At 44.1% G+C, this 18864-nt stretch overlaps 1 protein-coding gene across 3 annotated transcripts in view; it reads right to left on the reverse strand.

Moving 5' to 3' along the window:
* The window catches only part of LOC308301323 (14-3-3 protein beta/alpha-like), a 36246-nt gene extending 22527 nt beyond the window's left edge, over positions 1–13719 (reverse strand). The window contains exons 1-3 of one of the 3 annotated variants that reach the window (XM_080745272.1): positions 13623–13719; positions 7712–7805; positions 1307–1628 (exon numbers count right to left, since the gene is read on the reverse strand). In XM_080745272.1, coding sequence (XP_080601398.1) covers positions 1307–1606 — 300 coding nt within the window. In that variant the 5' untranslated portion in view covers positions 1607–1628; positions 7712–7805; positions 13623–13719. Of the gene's footprint in view, positions 1–1306; positions 1632–7711; positions 7806–13622 lie in introns of all 3 variants that reach the window. The other 2 variants (XM_080745271.1, XM_080745273.1) reach the window with 2 other exon arrangements.
* Between the last annotated feature and the right edge of the window lie 5145 nt (positions 13720–18864).

Consider the following 18864-nt stretch of genomic DNA (forward strand, 5'->3'; position numbering starts at 1 on the left):
AAATGTATTACTTGTGGAGAATATATCAGTGAATATAAATATCTCTTTGCTCCTTCTCGGAGCTTCATAGAAGTAGTCATTATGTGCTCAGCGGTTCGACAGGAACACTGGCTAATTATTCTAACATTGTACTGTAAATGCTAGAGAAGCTTGCATAGGAGAGACAGACGCCCACACACACACCCAGTCTACATGCTTGAGTGAGGAGAGTTTTACTGAAGCTTGATACACTTTCTTTAGTTGTTTTACTGTGTGAGAACATTAGGAAACCCCATAGTGTCCAAAACTGTTGCTTTTCAAGAAAAGGGGGAGAAGACCCGAGACCAGAAGATTTAAGTTAAAAAGAAATTCAATTCATTTGCCAAACATGTTCAATATTTTTTCTAAATAATTCAAAAATCACAGATGTACAAGCTCACTTGTACATTTGCCATTTTGGTTGATTCATTGTGAAATTAATTGGGGAAAAAGAGTTGTATAGTCATTATGTGGTGACAAGCTCTTTTTTTTTCTAAAGATTTTTACACCAAGATTTTGTAACCTATTTTTTCACCCAGTGCCAATTGCCTATGTAATCCTGGGCTCTGCTCTCCCTCTGCCGCGCCTGGGGAGACAACGGACTGACCTCATGCTTCCTTCTATGCACGAGGAGCCCAAGTTGCTTCTTTTCACCTGACAGGGGGGATTTCCCCTGTTTGGACCTAGCGAGTGGAAGGAACACGTTATTCCAACCAGTTCCTTTCCCCTCCATAATATTTATTTTAAATGGTACCTGAAGATGCATAAATGGTGTCTGAACTGTTAGCTTTGATAATAATAAAAGGCATAAAACTATGGTGTGAATGCATGATTTGCACTCAAGTTTACTTTACATTACCACCGTAGAAGCCCTAATGGTAGGCATTCATAGATAACTATAATGTTGTCCTACTGGGAACACTAAAGTTAGGCAGCTAAAGTCCAGTAGCCAATCACAAGCCTTGTAGACCAGCTACTTTCGGTGAGTACTTTCCTAGCTCTATTATGTTGTGGTTTTCTTGCTGGGTGCAGGGATGGCAGACACATTGAGAGCTTTTGTACGTGGGCTATTTTCACTGCACACCATGATTCCATAGAAGAACAGTATGATGTGCTACCACCCAATTTTAGAACCAACATTCTACCACTCTGCCCCCAACATGTTGATGCCCCCAACACCCACCCATTAAAAGATGCCAATGAACGCTAAAACAATAGTTAAAGCATAATCTAATAATACGCCATAATGCGTACCCGGTCTAATAAACGTCAGATCCCAGGGACTCACCAGCACGTCGTTGCAGATGTCGCGCAGCTCTCCCTCCACCTTCTCGCGGTACTCCTTCACCATGGCCAGCTTGCGCTCGGCGCCGCCCTCCGTGCTCTTCTGCTCGATGGCGGAGATGACGCGCCAGGCCGAGCGCCGCGCGCCCACCACGTTCTTGTAGGCCACCGACAGCAGGTTGCGCTCCTCGCAGCTCAGCTCCGCCCCCTGCTCCGTCACCTCCTTCATGGAGGCCGCCATGTCGTCGTAGCGCTCCGCCTGCTCCGCCAGCTTGGCCTTCTGGATCAGCTCCGTCTTGTCCATGATTGGTCGGTTTGGTGGTGGGCTGCTAGGGATGGAGACGATATGTGACTAGGTCTGGTACTTTGTTCCTTATGTCTGCATTGGTCACTTTTCTTTTTTGTACAGGTTATCCAAGTACAGAATCTAAGCTTTCATATGATGTATCATTTGTTGAAATTGGAGCATATTTGAAGATGTTATGGACATTTTAAACTTGTTGCACCATAAACCCCAAAGTGCTTAAAAAGCCATTTGAATGCAAGGAACATTTTTACACCTCTAGGTGGCCAGAAGTGGGTGTGACAATGGGAGGGACAATAGGTACTTACCTACACCCCTAAATCACTCCCCCCAAGTCAAACCACACCCACAGTGGTATAGCTGTCAACTTCAAATGTACTTTTATTCCACTACAATTATTTAAAACTACTATTTAGTAGTAGACCTGTGGTAATATATTGTGCTATAGTGCTTGCAGCCATGTCAGAAATAGTGGCCATTGGTCTTTTCTACCTCCTCCCCTCCTTATATGCTCATCCTGTCATTTTCTCCTTTTTGTAGTTTTTATTTTTCACTAAAATAGTGTATTACAAAAGAAAACGTTTTTACAGTGTAAAAAAAGTCTATTACAAAAGAAAGTGTTTACAGTGTACTCTTTAACGTCGGCTACGAAGCTTGCGGAGCATCTGCTGTACACAGCTAATAGTCCAGTCATTATATGAAAAAACCTAAAACAAATTGCAATAGTACTTACTATACACTACACTGTAGTGTATAGTAAGTGAAGGTAGGTAGGTCGTTTTCAAAACTTTCCCCTGATGGGATTCCTTGGGACTTTTTTTCTCTCACTAAGGACATATTGAGGATACAAAATCAGTTGAGTTTGCTACTATTGCAATTTGTTTTAGATTTAGCCTAATTTTGGCCTAAAATTACTGGACTATAAAGCAGACAGCTAAAGCAGAAGCACGCCACGGTCTTCTACAGTTTGGATCAATGGATTTACACGTTTTCTTTCTTGGGAGCATTACTTGCAGCATGTTTTGTAGTAATTATCTTATCATAATCTTATCATATTATGATAAGATTTCACACAGGGGCGTCACAAGGAGGGGGAAAGTGGGACCGAGTTACCAGGGCCCATTTTCCCAAAAGTCGTGAAAATGTGTGCAAATCTTTGAATATATGTATTTTTTAAGCGAACATTTGTAATTCAAATTTTGCTTCTGGGGGGTCCCTGGAACTAAATATTTTGCGATGGGGGTCCGTGGGCCAAATAATACATATCATTTTAGGGGTCCTTCACATGAAAACGCTTGAGCACCACTGACATAGTAACATAGGTTTTTCAACAAAAATATATATATATTTTTTTTCAGAAATAGCAGATCTACAAGCTCGCAGCGCGGCACTCAGTGCCGCTAGTGAGCTTGTATATCTTCTATTTTTCAATAGTTAAAGCATAAAATATGCGTAATAATGCGTTCCTCAGTCTAATTCTGGGCCCAGAATTTGGTGCGACACCCCTGATTTCACATCACGATTACTGTGACCCAAAGACATTGCGATTTACCATATTAGCACAATGATCAAAATATCCCCCGACGTCCATTATACCGGGACGGAACATTCGCCAAGAAACAGCAGATCTAATTGTAGATCGGCCATTTTTTTGGCAAAGAGATTTGACAAAGTGAAAAAGTTTGAAAAAACAAATAAAAGACTGTATCAAGTACGTTATTTACAGGTCCGTTTTACAATCATCATCGTCTTCATCCTTTTGGCCTAAATGTCTGACCGTACCCCATGCTGTTTTTACATGTGTGACTAATAAAGTATTCAATCAATCTATTAATCCAGTGGTTCTCAACCTTTTCAGGCCGCAGTTTTTAATTAGCTTGATTCAATATTTAGATATTTGATGTAAATGTTACCAGGCCCTCCAGGCCCAGGGCCTCTCCCCACACACACCCATTGTAACTTCAAACTCCATTTTAACCATGATAGATTCATTAAAAACACCCATTGTTTCTGGTGACTCATACTACCCTCCTAATACGTGAGCAGGCGGTGTTTTTTCTATAACTTAAAATTATTTTTGAGCGGTGGTAAACCGCTCCATAGAGTGGCTGTGCGTGTGTCTGTAGCCTTTTTCCTCAGCGTGTTGCCATAGCAAAACGTGCGTGTGTAGCATAGCCTGTGTGTCTGTAGCCTTTTTCCTCATCGTTTTGCCATAGCAAATCTATCAGGGTTAAAATGGAGTTTGAAGTTACAATGGTTGTGTGTGTGTGTGTGTGTGTGTGTGTGTGTGTGTGTGTGTGTGTAGCAGCACAGAGGTGAAGCACCGGTGAACGCCAATGTTGTTTCTATAAACTATTAACAACCGCACCCGTTGTAACTACCACCGTTAATGTAGTTGGTGCAGAGTTGAGATGCATTTGCAACTATTGTGGATTATGTGCCTGATCACGGCGATCAGGCTTGTGTACAAGGAGGCACTACTCACGGGTAGAATCTACAAACCGTCTCGGCCCCCCGACAGCGCCCCCCCCGCGAATATTTACCCGGGGAGAGAGGCACCAAGCCCGGATGACTTCCAGCAGTACGTCCGTCCGCTGTCGGAGCAGCAATGGGAGGATTTCCAGGCCCATGAGAAGATCTACAGGGACCGGTTGAACACCAAGCGGCCGTGCGAGACCGAGACCTTTGTTTCCTCCGGAGATCCGGCAAAGTGGGAAAAGCTCGCTAAACTACTTATTGGAATATTCTTCAAGAACGGAGTTTTCGCTGCTCAGAGCCACGGTGGTACACCATTTGGAATACAACTTCTGAAATATGTGGCTAGAGTTCTGAAGAAGTTCCCACGTCTACATCCACAACCTGATGTTTTGACAGCTACTACAACAGCTGACTGGATTCGCCTCCAGCTGTGCTTCCTGCGCGACACCGTCCTGCCGTCACTGGAAACAGCTGCAGCGCGCCCCAATTCCAACAGGGGGCGCAAAGTTAGCAGGAAAAAACTTGCTGATCTCTGGCAGAACAGGAGATCTAAGGCAATCCAGGTGATCCTAAACAACAGTGAGTACCCCAACCCTCCCTCCTGCCCCAGTGACATTACTGTCATACAGTCCTTTTATGACAATAAATGTAAGAACCCTGGGCGAAATAATGAACTTCCACCCCCACCTTGGCACAGAGATGTGCCACCACCTGAACCCACATTCCTCCCTAACACAGAGCACTTTACAGTAGAAGAGGTGCAGGCTGTTTTACATGGCCTCCCCAACTGTAAAGCGAGTGGCATAGATGGGGTGACATATGAGACTCTAAAATCCACTCAGTCATGTCATATTTTGACGCCAATCTTTAATGTCTGTTTGGAAAACAGAAAAGTACCAGACACATGGAAGGGAGCATTAATCCACCGTATCCCCAAAAAGGACAATATCCCCGAAGATTTAACATCATGGAGGGACATATCTCTGTTACCCACCATATACAAGGTATTCATGAAGTGCATCCTGGCCAGAGTCCTTCCATGGCTGGTGGATGATAACATCTTGTCCACCAAGCAGAAGGCGTACATCAACAGGCAGGGTATGAACGAACATGTTTTTAGCCTTAAAACGGGGATAGATGACTTTAAGCATGAGTCTTGCAAACTGTACTCTGTGTTCCTTGACTTCAGAGACGCCTTTGGAACATTAAATCATAATGTCATGATTAAATCGCTGGAGGAAATACAGCTGCCCCAGATATTTATCGATATTGTGAAAAATGTTTACTGCGGCTCCTTTATTCAAGTCATTTGTGGGAAGAATCTAACAAAGCCAACACCGTTACAGATCGGCATTAAAACTGGCTGTCCATGGAGCGCAGTTAATTTTATAATTGCCACCAATCAGTGGATAAAGTGGATGTGTCAGTGTGCCCCCCATGGCATAATCTCCCCTAATCCTGTACAGGGCTATGCGGATGATATTTCATTGGCCTCTAGGGAAGAGAGTACAATCAAGAACATGCTCTCCAGGACAGATCGTTTTTTAGAGTGGTCAGGCCTAGAGGTCAAAAACACAAAATGTGCTGTCTTGTATGAGAGGAGGAGTGGAGGGAACCGGTGGTACCATTCCAAAACGGACACACCCCCAGTATTCACCATAGCCTCAGAACCCCTGCGTGTATATGCTCTCCATGAGACATACACCTACCTTGGACATAAGATTAACATAGCAGGAGAATGGAAGGAGCAGGTCAATAACATCTTGTCCGATTTTACATCCCGGCTCGACCTGATTGACAGATGTCCGCTTCCTCTGACAATGAAGTTAGAAGCTGTCAGACAGGTGGCGCTCTCTAAAGTTCAACACCTGTTTTCTAATGTCCACATCCAACAGAAAGTACTGTGTGAAATGAACAACCAAACAGTGAGCCTAGTGCGAAAATGGTTTGGACTTAATTCACACAGCACCCGTGACATCATCTTCCATCCACAGTGGGAGGGTGGGCTTGGGGTGCCCAATATAGAATGGATATACACCAGCATGAGGATTTCCCATCTTCTGAAAATGCTTAACAACGACGACAAGGATGTAAGGGAGCTGGCTCGTTCCTCCCTGTTCCTGGACCTAAGGAGGCGTAAGGTCCCACTGGCCAGGGAGTCAGAGCCCCACTTTCTGGGATTTAAGAGGAAACCCAGTGGGAAACTTGAGACCTGTTCTGCTGGTTTTGGGGTCTGGTCAGATTGGCCAGATCTGAACGACCTCTGTGTCCGCACTGGAGTGACTCTGGAGTGGGTGAGGTCTGACTCTGGGACTGTGAGGGTCTCAGAGGACATTATAACTGACCCTCTCATCCAGGTCAGGGCAACAGCCACCTATGCTGGTCACAGTCACCTGCTAACAGCTACAGGTGCCAGACGGGTCCTCATGGATCGACACCAGCATCAACAACAACAACACTGGACTGGACTAAAACTCCAAGGGAAACTTGCATGTCTCCCCTATGCTGACCACTCTGTCTCACACTCATTCCTAAAGAACACTGCACTCAATGAGGACATTATCACATTCACAGTTAAAGCCAGATTACAAGTCCTTCCCACCAGACTCAATCTTTCCATCTGGTTCCCCAGCACTCAGGTTCCTCATTGCTTGCATCACACCACAGAACAGATCACTGAAACACTGTCACACATCTTGAATGGCTGCTATGCATACAAAGGGATGTACATAGCACGCCATGATAGAATAGTGGAACTCATTGCAAAGGACATATCAAAATATCATGCACCCTCAGTGAGAATGTACAAACATTCCCGTGTCATTCCATCCATGTTTCATCTCTGTGATAACTTGGACATTTTTGCATCTTTGACAGCAAATACACCAGATGTTGTTGTGGTTAATGAAGAGTCCAGGGAAGTTTCGATATTAGAGATGGCCTGTACCTTTGACCCTAGCCTAGAGGAAGCTTTCATGACCAAGGTCATTAAATACCAACCTCTCCTACATACGATCTCAGAGCTGGGGTACAGGTGCAGACTATTTGTTTTTATATTTGGCAGCCTAGGACATACCCACAGGCTGGTTGTTAGAGGGTTACAACAACTTGGGATGCCTAAAAAAGAGGCAAAAAGGCTGGCAAAGTATTGTTCTGTCTCCGCTATAATCGGCAGCCGCCACATATGGCGGAGACGCTGTTACTTATACCCGTAGAGTACAAAGTGCCTTGCTATTGTATCATGAGGACATATGACATGATTTTGTAAATGTAACTCTACTGCACCTATAATATTTGTGTCCTTGTATGCATCTCCTTTGTGTGGACATAAATAAATGGTTAAAATGTGTGTGTGTGTGTGTGTGTGTGTGTGTGTGTGTGTGTGTGTGTGTGTGTGTGTGTGTGTGTGTGTGTGTGTGTGGAAAAGCCCATAAGCTGTTTCCCTGTTGAAAGTGGAATATGCCTTTAAATTGCCACTTTAGAAATGTGCAGATACCCTCTATACACTTAAACTTTATGTTGGTGTGTTTACTGTTGAGTGAGAAAACAATGTTGCACATTAATTATCTGGGGGTCCCGACCCTCAGGATGAGAAGCACTGAATGAACCAATCAGAAACAGACCTACCAGTGGGTGAGGATGCACAGACTGTCGCTAAGGGGAGGAGGAGGGAGGGTCCTGGTGTTGGGAGGAGGAGTAGCTGATTGGTCGCTGGCACTTCCTGTTAGAAACCACACAGATAAGAGGAGAGCTCGTTGTTACGGCAACCACTGATGCAACAAGAGGTGGGGGTCATACTTCTGCTTTTGATATCAAAGCGAATTTAGCCTGTTTCCATTAAACTGATGAAATGCGATTCTTGGGAGATCCTGCCTGGGTCCGTCTGACCGACCTGCTGTAAATACTTCCCGCGGGCTTGCACACAGTGCAGAGAGCTGGGATGGGGCTGATTTTTCCAGACCGAGAGATGTGCAGATGCGAGCTGCTGAGAGCTTGTAGATCGGGCACATTTGCCACGCGCAACACGGTGTGGTGACGAAGGGTCACTCCGTGGGCTAACACTATTAATGGACGTTAATTAAGCGGCGGGGTAAAGTGTTAAAGGAGGGCGATATGGACCAGAATGTCATAATGTATTCACATTTATTGTCTGACCCGTTTCCATTCACAAATGCGCATTTACTTTATTCGATAAAGCCTCAAAATCCACCTCCTCCAAGCGGATAAAATATTTTGCAGATAATGAAAGTTTATTCGCATATATAAGTGTTTCCATAAAAAGCTTTTGTGAATAAGCCTTAAATGCACATTAAGAGGCTTTTTGGAAACGCCACTTATGTTGTGTAAAATGTCATAATCGTGACAATGTGTTTTAGTTGATGCCTGCCGCGATGCTTTTTGAGCTTGTAGATCTGCTATTTTTTCTTCTTTTGTATGAGATACTAGATTGACAAAGTAGGATGTAGCAATATGCAATGTGGCCCTCTGGAGTGAAGGTGGAAATATAGTGGCCCACGCCATCATCAAAGTTGCCCACCCCTGAAGTAGGGCGTTCATTTTTACGGAAAAACACAAAAGGTTAAATGATGGAGATAAGAGGTTTCTGCTCGACGCCATCAAAATGTAACTCAAGGTTCAAGGTTCAACTTTATCGTCAACAATACCAATTTACAAGTAAAAGGGCAAGTGAAATTCATTGTGCGCAAGCAAAGCAGCAGCTACAGTCTTAAGAATAACCACATTAAAATCAGTGTTAAGTTGCTAAAAGAACTAAGCTACTTAATATGTAGGGGTGGGCGATACTGGAAAAAAACATTATCACGATACTCTTCATGCAGTATCACGATACACGATATTATCACGATACTGTTTTATGCGAGTTTTTAGGTTCATTATGATTATTAGACCCACACAGATATTCTATTGATAATCTATTCATTGTTATGCTGCATATAGAAAGATAGATATCCTAATCTATGATTTTTTTAATGATAACATTTTGATTTTTGATTAAACAATTAACATCTTTTACCTCAAAATATTTACTAGTTGGTGTGATGATGGTTCAGGTCATTCAAATGGGTTTAAGAAATGTTTTATGGGTTCCCATAAAATGTTTTTGAGTGTTGTGAGCTTGTAGAACGGCTATTTTCAAAACAATTTGGCTAAATCATTTCGGGACCTCTCTGGGGGTCTCGTCCCACAGGTTGACAACAACCCATGCCTTACCATTGAAACTTGGGGGAAAACAAATTACCCTACGACCAACCAAAGTCAGGAGGTTTGTTATGATACAAGCTTTCTTTTTACAGAATTACTCCGTATTTTACAATACAGTTATCATCCTAGCTTTTAGCTTTTCTACTAAACAAAAATGGCATGGTTTTATAACTAAGCCAATTATGAAATAGACGCGAAATAGACGCTACGATTTCACCGGGAGACACACGCATGCTTCAACGGTGAAAGCATAACAAACAAAGCACTTTATAGCTACTTGTTTGTAGTTAATAAAAACAGAAGCATGCATTTACAAGGCGATCTAAATCACCTCATCAATACTGCCAGAACACACAGCTGTGGACTCCACTGACACACACACACACACACAGCTCAGCAGTTTGCAGTGAGATGGCTGATAGCGATAGCAGGACGGATAAAGTAGTTTGCGTCCTGTTAGTTTAATGCATCCATTATTAAAAATATGCTCCAAAGAATGCAGGGCAAGCTGCATCACTGCTTTATAAAGTCCCGTGAAAGTGAAACTAAATCGTGGTCGTGGACCAGTGTGCCGTGCTGCTCGGTGCTCCGGTCAGTCACTGTAGAGTGTAGAGTAGACACTCGGAGCCTGTCTGCGTGCTGCCCGGGGGCGGGGCCGTGAAAGCAAAGGGACAGATCCTCAAGCCATATGACACGTTGAGCCGCGACACGTTGTTAGCTTGTAGATCTGTTCTTTTTGGTGAATTACACCACCGTACTATAGAAGTATAAATTAAGCAATAGAGCAGCGACTCATAGAACGTGCACTCGCTGTATCCAGAGCCTTTTCTGTATGACTGTTTGTATCACGAGAGAAACGATAATCTGAAAAGGCATATCGTGGCAAAGCTGTATCGCCGAGACGATAATTATCGCCATATCGCCCACCCCTATTAATATGTCTATATGTTAAGATCTAAGATCTGTCAGGTAGGGATGGGGCGATAGGAACATTTCATGTCACGATTACTGTGACCAAAGAAATTAAGATTCACGATATTAATCAAAATATCCACAACATCCATTTTCATTGGGCAGAACATTTGCCAAAAAATAGCATATCGTGCGACTAGGGATGGGACGATACGCGATATTATCGTTTATCGTGATAAAAAACACTCACGATAATCTTATCATGGAGATTTAATTTATCGTGATATCGTCCTCCGTCATGCACTGGAATTCACATTTTATTTGCAGAGCTGCATATCCAGTACCACTTAAACCCTCTAAAATTGGTAAAATGTACTTATAATATACAGACTTGATACCGTCTTTTTTTCACTCTCTATCAAATGTCATTGCCAAACAATAGCCGATCTAGAAGCTCACAACGCGACGCGTTGTGAGATCTGCTATCTTTTGGCAAATGTTCCGCCCCAGGATAATGGATTTTGATTATCGCAATAATATCGCGTTAATCGACACATTGTGAGCATTGTGAGCTAGATCTGCTATGTTTTGTCAAAGAGATTTATTGGTAGAGAGTGATCAAGTATGTTATTGCCAGGTCCGATTTACCAATGATAGAGGGTTTAAGTGGTACCGGATATGCAGCTCGGCAAGTAAAAAGTGAATTGATCCCAGTGCATGACGGAGGACGATATCACGATCAATAAAATCTCCACGATACGATTATCGGGAGTGGCTTTTTTATCATGATAAACGATAATAGGGATAATCGTCCCATCCCTAATTTCAGGTAAATGCATTCATCAAATTGCCTTGTATGGGTGGATAGGTGGACAAACCTAACACGCCCATATATGGCGGATCTCTGTAGACGGTGGGTGGGCGTCCCCTAACATGCCCATATATAGCCATTATGTCTAAATGTGTCAAAATGTCAACGTTTCATGAATTGTTTCTACACCTGATGAAGGTGCCTGGATACAACTGAAGCCAAAGATGAAAGGCCTAAATCAAGGGTCTTCAACAGGGGGTCCGGGACCCCTAGGGCCTAGGGGGTCCTCAGAGTGACTACAGGGGGTCCTCCAAATCTTGTGTGTGATAGAAACCTTTTCTCTCCTTTTTTATATTAACCACTTGAACCCCTAGCATCCATATTCTGAGAACATTAGCCAAAAATAGCTGATCTACAAGCTTGAAAACGTTGAAGACCCCTGTCCTAAATGTTAACCAGAGCGCTTTTCAGCAGGTCAGTGTGTCAAGAATACCGATTCAAGAACAAACCCTGAAATCTCCAAATATACCCTGTTGAGGCCTGAACGCAGAAGGCCTTTTTGAACCGCTTTAACCATTATTTTATGCTTTAAGTATTCAAAAATAGCAGATCTACAAGCTCACCACACGGCACCGAGTGCCGCACTGTGAGCTTGTAGTTCTGCTATTTTTTTAAGAATCGTGAACATTTGTGCAAGTCTTTGAATATCTTTGACCCGACACTAGAAATGTCTTCTAAATCCTAAATGAGCGGTTCAAACTTTTTCGTCAAGGACCCCCCAAAATTATCATGTATTTGGCCAAGGACCCCCATCTCAAAGTATGCTGTTCCAGGGACCACCCAGAAGCAAATATTCGAGTTACAAATGTTCGCTTTTAAAAAGATATATTCAAAGAAGAAAAACGTTTTTTTTTTTTTTTTTTTCAAAAGCTTGCAGTGGTGCCGCGCTGTGAGCTTGTAGATCTGCTATTTTTCAATAGTTAAAGCATTCAATAATTCTAGGCCTAAATGGGTTAAAGACAAGGACACCATGGACACAATGTAACATCATTTCAGAGGGGGAAATCATACTCTACCTATAGAGCGTCGCAGCGGAAGTTGATTCCTGGGGTCACTTAATATTCCCCATTCATTTTCGCCATAGACTTTTACAAAAATATTTATAACAATTATGTTAAGCCTCGAACCAAGCCATCCAGGATGGAGGTGAATCATGATCATATAACCTTTGATCCTATGTGAAAACATATTTTAATATTACATTATTTGATATACTACATTTAATAACTACCCTTTGTTTAGCGATTTTCAAAATGTTCTTTTCATAGAAAAAAAGGTTATATGATCATGATTCACCTCCATCCTGGATGGCTTGGTTCGAGGCTTAACATCATTGTTATAAATATTTTTGTAAAAGTCTATCGCGAAAATGAATGGGGAATATTAAGTGACCCCAGGAATCCACTTCCGCTGCGATGCTCTATTGTAGTGTCTGATCTAATCTAAATCATAGTCTAGTCTACATTATTCTAGTCTCATCTCAGATCTAATCTAGACCAGACTGGTGTTATCTAGTGTAGCAGTCACTCATATCAGAGCTCCATGTCATCACTGCTATATTAGGACTAAAAGATACCTGACACTGTATGGAATATTGTAATCATAAATACCAGTTAAATTTGCAATGCAATTCACTTCAACGCACTGCAATTATTCACAAAAGGACATTCTGACATTCAATTTCACAGCTGCTGCAGTGCATTTTTCAACACCCCAATTTCACTTCAATGCAATTCATTGTCAGTGGATTGTTGTTGTTGGTCATTCAAATGCAATGGATTTATTTGTGTCCTGTACGCGTTAAAATAAAATAAATTCCCCTAGATTGTAGATTTACAGTGCATGACACGTGCATTTCAGCCCAGCCAGTGAACACAGCCCCCCCCCCCCACACACACACACACACACACACACACACATCATGTCTCATTGCAGTGTCATTATCATCCATAAAGCATCCATGTTTCATCATCAATAATCAGATCATCATTAATCATAATCATAAACATCACACAATCTACAAACCACCCGTTATGAATAAGAAACACAAAATCACAGATCATAAAAGCCATCAAAAAGCTCTAAACAGCAACGTTTGGGTTTTTCTTCTCCAATACAGGCTGAATCAGGTTAGCATGACGCTACTAGCCCGAACGGGGCTAACGTAGAATAGCGCTGAACCGAAAATAGCCGATCTACAAGCTCACAGCGCGTCGCGTCAGCGACGCGCCGTGAGCTTGTAGATCTGCTATTTTCGGTAGTAGTAACCTCTCGAGAACAAAGAGGGCGCTGTTTCCCCCCCTTTTTCAACGCTGGGTTCCCAGATTGCGGTAGTAGTGTTTTAGTGCAGCCCCGATTCTTCGGGCTTTAAAGCGTCAAAGAAAAATTACATTTAAATGACAAACACGCGCACTGACCCGAAGCGAAACGGCGTCAAAAGACGTCTGCTGACGGCATAAGTGGATAAATGTATAAATATGTATAAATATGTATAAATATGTCCATATATGTCTATAAATGTGTGTAATTTCTGACCTGTTTCCGAGGCTTCTCTTGGTGCTGCTGTACTGACTGAAGCTAGCAAGCTGCTGTGAGCCGTACGGAGGAACGTTACAACCTAGCCTGTCTGTCTGTCTGTCTGTGTGTGTGTGTGTGTGGGGGGGGGGGGGGGGGGGGGGGGGGGGGGGGTTAGGGGGCGGGGCCCCGGCCACGTCGGAGCCAATGGGAGACGTAACGTTCGACGGGGCCGCTGGCCAATGGTGGCAGATCATGGCCCCGCTAAAAACCCGCCCACTGCTTTAATGTGCAGTTTGTGAACCAATGAATGACGAGAAAAGGGAAAGGGGAGAGAGAGGGAGAGGCAGAGAGAGAGAGAGAGAGAGAGAGAGAGAGAGAGGGAGGGAGGGAGGGAGAGAGAGAGAGGGGGGGGAGAGAGAGATGGGGGGGAGGTTTTTAATTTATTCAGTTTGAATTGTTTTAATTAACTTATTGTTTTCTTTTGTAATTTTTGAATTTATTTTATTTAGGGAGGTTCAGCCTAGTCCAACACATAATAGTATAGGCCTCTATTAGCCTATACTATTATACAATCATAGATTGATATTAGCCTATTAGAGCATCGCAGCGGAAGTGGTTTCCTGGTGCCACTTAATATTCCCCATTCATTTTCGCCATAGACTTTTACAAAAATATGTATAACATGTTAAGCCTCGAACCAAGCCATCCAGGATGGCAGTGAATCATGACCATACAACCTTTGATCCTATGTGAAAATATATTTTAATATTACATTATTTAATATACTACATAACTACCCTTTGTTTAGCGATTTTCAAAATGTTCTTTTCATAGAAACAAAGGTTTTAGGGTCATGATTTACTGCCATCCTGGATGGCTTGGTTCGAGGCTTAACATAATTGTTATAAATATTCTTGTAAAAGTCTATGGTGAAAATGAATGGGGAATATTAAGTGGCACCAGGAATCCACTTCCTCTGCGATGCTCTATAGCAGGGGTCTTCAACATTTTCAGGCCGAGGACCCCTTAGTTGAGAGAGAGATGAAGCAGGGACACCCACAACCTTTTCATAGATTCAAATTTGAATCGTTTGACAGCACAATCATCAGTGTATTTTGGATTCATGTTAATTTGTGTTTTCAGATATTTAACCACTTGAACCGTCAATAGTTAATAAACTTGACCTTTCACTCTGTACGTAGTCTGCTCTTTTTCCCCTCTACACCAAACCTCTACACCAAACCTTTTCGCCAAAAATGGTAGATCTGCCATTTTTGGCTAAAGTTCTCAGAATATGGATGCCTAGAGTTCAAGAGGTTAATATAAAAAAGGACAAAAAGGTTTCTATCACACAAAGATGTGGAGGACCCCCTGTAGTAACTCTGAGGACCCCCTAGGGCAGGGGTGGGCAACTTTGATGATGGCGAGGGCCGCTATATTTCCACCTTCACTCCAGAGGGCCACAATGCATAATGCAATGTCCAACTTTGTCATTCTACTATCTCATACAAAAGAAGCAAAAATAGCAGATCTACAAGCTCAAAACGCATCGCAGGCTATTTTTTCTTCTTTTGAATTGGAATCCTAAATAATATTTTGTTATTTTTTTTATTGGAATCCTTTAATTTCAAACTCATTTAGTTATGTACTCATGTTAACTTTATGAACCTAAACACAAATACATTGGACATAAGAAAATACACTTTAATACTACTATACTTGTCATTAAGCTACTAATATAGACTGACGGAATTAAAGCGGGTCATGTTAGGAATTATAACAGCTGAAATCAATAATATATCAATTTTCCGGTATTAACCTGTGGGCCGCATTAAATGAAGGTGGGGGCCCGGGGGCCACATGTGGCCCCCGGGCCGCCACATGTGGCCCCCGGGCCGCCAGTTGCCCATGTATGCCCTAGGGGTCCCAGACCCCCTGTTGAAGACCCCTGGCCTAAACTATTATACATCATAGAATGCACTGCAGAGGAGTCCATATGATGGAGGAACACAACCACAAACCTGTATGGACAGAAATCTTTTCAGGCATCAAAATAATCCTATTTGAACTTGGGACCCTCTAGCATAGAGCACTAGGGTTTGGGACCCTCTAGCATAGAGCACTAGGGTTTGAACTTGGGACCCTCTAGCATAGAGCACTAGGGTTTGAACTTGGGACCCTCTAGCATAGAGCACTAGGGTTTGACCCTCTAGCATAGAGCACTAGGGTTTGAACTTGGGACCCTCTAGCATAGAGCACTAGGGTTTGACCCTCTAGCATAGAGCACTAGGGGACGCTCTAGCATAGAGCACTAGGGTTTGACCCTCTAGCATAGAGCACTAGGGTTTGAACTTGGGACCCTCTAGCATAGAGCACTAGGGTTTGAACTTGGGACCCTCTAGCATAGAGCACTAGGGTTTGAACTTGGGACCCTCTAGCATAGAGCACTAGGGTTTGAACTTGGGACCCTCTAGCATAGAGCACTAGGGTTTGAACTTGGGACCCTCTAGCATAGAGCACTAGGGTTTGACCCTCTAGCATAGAGCACTAGGGTTTGGGACCCTCTAGCATAGAGCACTAGGGTTTGACCCTCTAGCATAGAGCACTAGGGGACCCTCTAGCATAGAGCACTAGACCCTCTAGCATAGAGCACTAGGACCCTCTAGCATAGAGCACTAGGGTTTGACCCTCTAGCATAGAGCACTAGGGGACCCTCTAGCATAGAGCACTAGACCCTCTAGCATAGAGCACTAGGACCCTCTAGCATAGAGTACTAGGGGACCCTCTAGCATAGAGCACTAGGACCCTCTAGCATAGAGCACTAGGGGACCCTCTAGCATAGAGCACTAGGGGACCCTCTAGCATAGAGCACTATAGGGTTTGACCCTCTAGCATAGAGCACTAGGGTTTGAACTTGGGACCCTCTAGCATAGAGCACTAGGGTTTGAACTTGGGACCCTCTAGCATAGAGCACTAGGGTTTGAACTTGGGACCCTCTAGCATAGAGCACTAGGGTTTGAACTTGGGACCCTCTAGCATAGAGCACTAGGGTTTGAACTTGGGACCCTCTAGCATAGAGCACTAGGGTTTGAACTTGGGACCCTCTAGCATAGAGCACTAGGGTTTGAACTTGGGACCCTCTAGCATAGAGCACTAGGGTTTGACCCTCTAGCATAGAGCACTAGGGGACCCTCTAGCATAGAGCACTAGACCCTCTAGCATAGAGCACTAGGACCCTCTAGCATAGAGCACTAGGGTTTGACCCTCTAGCATAGAGCACTAGGGGACCCTCTAGCATAGAGCACTAGACCCTCTAGCATAGAGCACTAGGACCCTCTAGCATAGAGCACTAGGGGACCCTCTAGCATAGAGCACTAGGACCCTCTAGCATAGAGCACTAGGGGACCCTCTAGCATAGAGCACTAGGGGACCCTCTAGCATAGAGCACTATAGGGTTTGACCCTCTAGCATAGAGCACTAGGGTTTGAACTTGGGACCCTCTAGCATAGAGCACTAGGGTTTGAACTTGGGACCCTCTAGCATAGAGCACTAGGGTTTGAACTTGGGACCCTCTAGCATAGAGCACTAGGGTTTGAACTTGGGACCCTCTAGCATAGAGCACTAGGGTTTGAACTTGGGACCCTCTAGCATAGAGCACTAGGGTTTGAACTTGGGACCCTCTAGCATAGAGCACTAGGGTTTGAACTTGGGACCCTCTAGCATAGAGCACTAGGGTTTGAACTTGGGACCCTCTAGCATAGAGCACTAGGGTTTGACCCTCTAGCATAGAGCACTAGGGTTTGGGACCCTCTAGCATAGAGCACTAGGGTTTGACCCTCTAGCATAGAGCACTAGGGGACCCTCTAGCATAGAGCACTAGACCCTCTAGCATAGAGCACTAGGACCCTCTAGCATAGAGCACTAGGGTTTGACCCTCTAGCATAGAGCACTAGGGGACCCTCTAGCATAGAGCACTAGACCCTCTAGCATAGAGCACTAGGACCCTCTAGCATAGAGTACTAGGGGACCCTCTAGCATAGAGCACTAGGACCCTCTAGCATAGAGCACTAGGGGACCCTCTAGCATAGAGCACTAGGGGACCCTCTAGCATAGAGCACTATAGGGTTTGACCCTCTAGCATAGAGCACTAGGGTTTGAACTTGGGACCCTCTAGCATAGAGCACTAGGGTTTGAACTTGGGACCCTCTAGCATAGAGCACTAGGGTTTGAACTTGGGACCCTCTAGCATAGAGCACTAGGGTTTGAACTTGGGACCCTCTAGCATAGAGCACTAGGGTTTGAACTTGGGACCCTCTAGCATAGAGCACTAGGGTTTGAACTTGGGACCCTCTAGCATAGAGCACTAGGGTTTGAACTTGGGACCCTCTAGCATAGAGCACTAGGGTTTGACCCTCTAGCATAGAGCACTAGGGGACCCTCTAGCATAGAGCACTAGACCCTCTAGCATAGAGCACTAGGACCCTCTAGCATAGAGCACTAGGGTTTGACCCTCTAGCATAGAGCACTAGGGGACCCTCTAGCATAGAGCACTAGACCCTCTAGCATAGAGCACTAGGACCCTCTAGCATAGAGCACTAGGGGACCCTCTAGCATAGAGCACTAGGACCCTCTAGCATAGAGCACTAGGGGACCCTCTAGCATAGAGCACTAGGGGACCCTCTAGCATAGAGCACTATAGGGTTTGACCCTCTAGCATAGAGCACTAGGGTTTGAACTTGGGACCCTCTAGCATAGAGCACTAGGGTTTGAACTTGGGACCCTCTAGCATAGAGCACTAGGGTTTGAACTTGGGACCCTCTAGCATAGAGCACTAGGGTTTGAACTTGGGACCCTCTAGCATAGAGCACTAGGGTTTGAACTTGGGACCCTCTAGCATAGAGCACTAGGGTTTGAACTTGGGACCCTCTAGCATAGAGCACTAGGGTTTGCACTTGGGACCCTCTAGCATAGAGCACTAGGGTTTGAACTTGGGACCCTCTAGCATAGAGCACTAGGGTTTAACCTGGGACCCTCTAGCATAGAGCACTAGGGTTTGAACTTGGGACCCTCTAGCATAGAGCACTAGGGTTTGACCCTCTAGCATAGAGCACTAGGGGACCCTCTAGCATAGAGCACTAGGGTTTGAACTTGGGACCCTCTAGCATAGAGCACTAGGGTTTGACCCTCTAGCATAGAGCACTAGGGTTTGAACTTGGGACCCTCTAGCATAGAGCACTAGGGTTTGACCCTCTAGCATAGA

This window comes from Nannobrachium achirus (assembly GCF_963921795.1).
Source record: "Nannobrachium achirus genome assembly, chromosome: 16".
In the NCBI taxonomy this organism is placed as follows: domain Eukaryota; kingdom Metazoa; phylum Chordata; class Actinopteri; order Myctophiformes; family Myctophidae; genus Nannobrachium; species Nannobrachium achirus.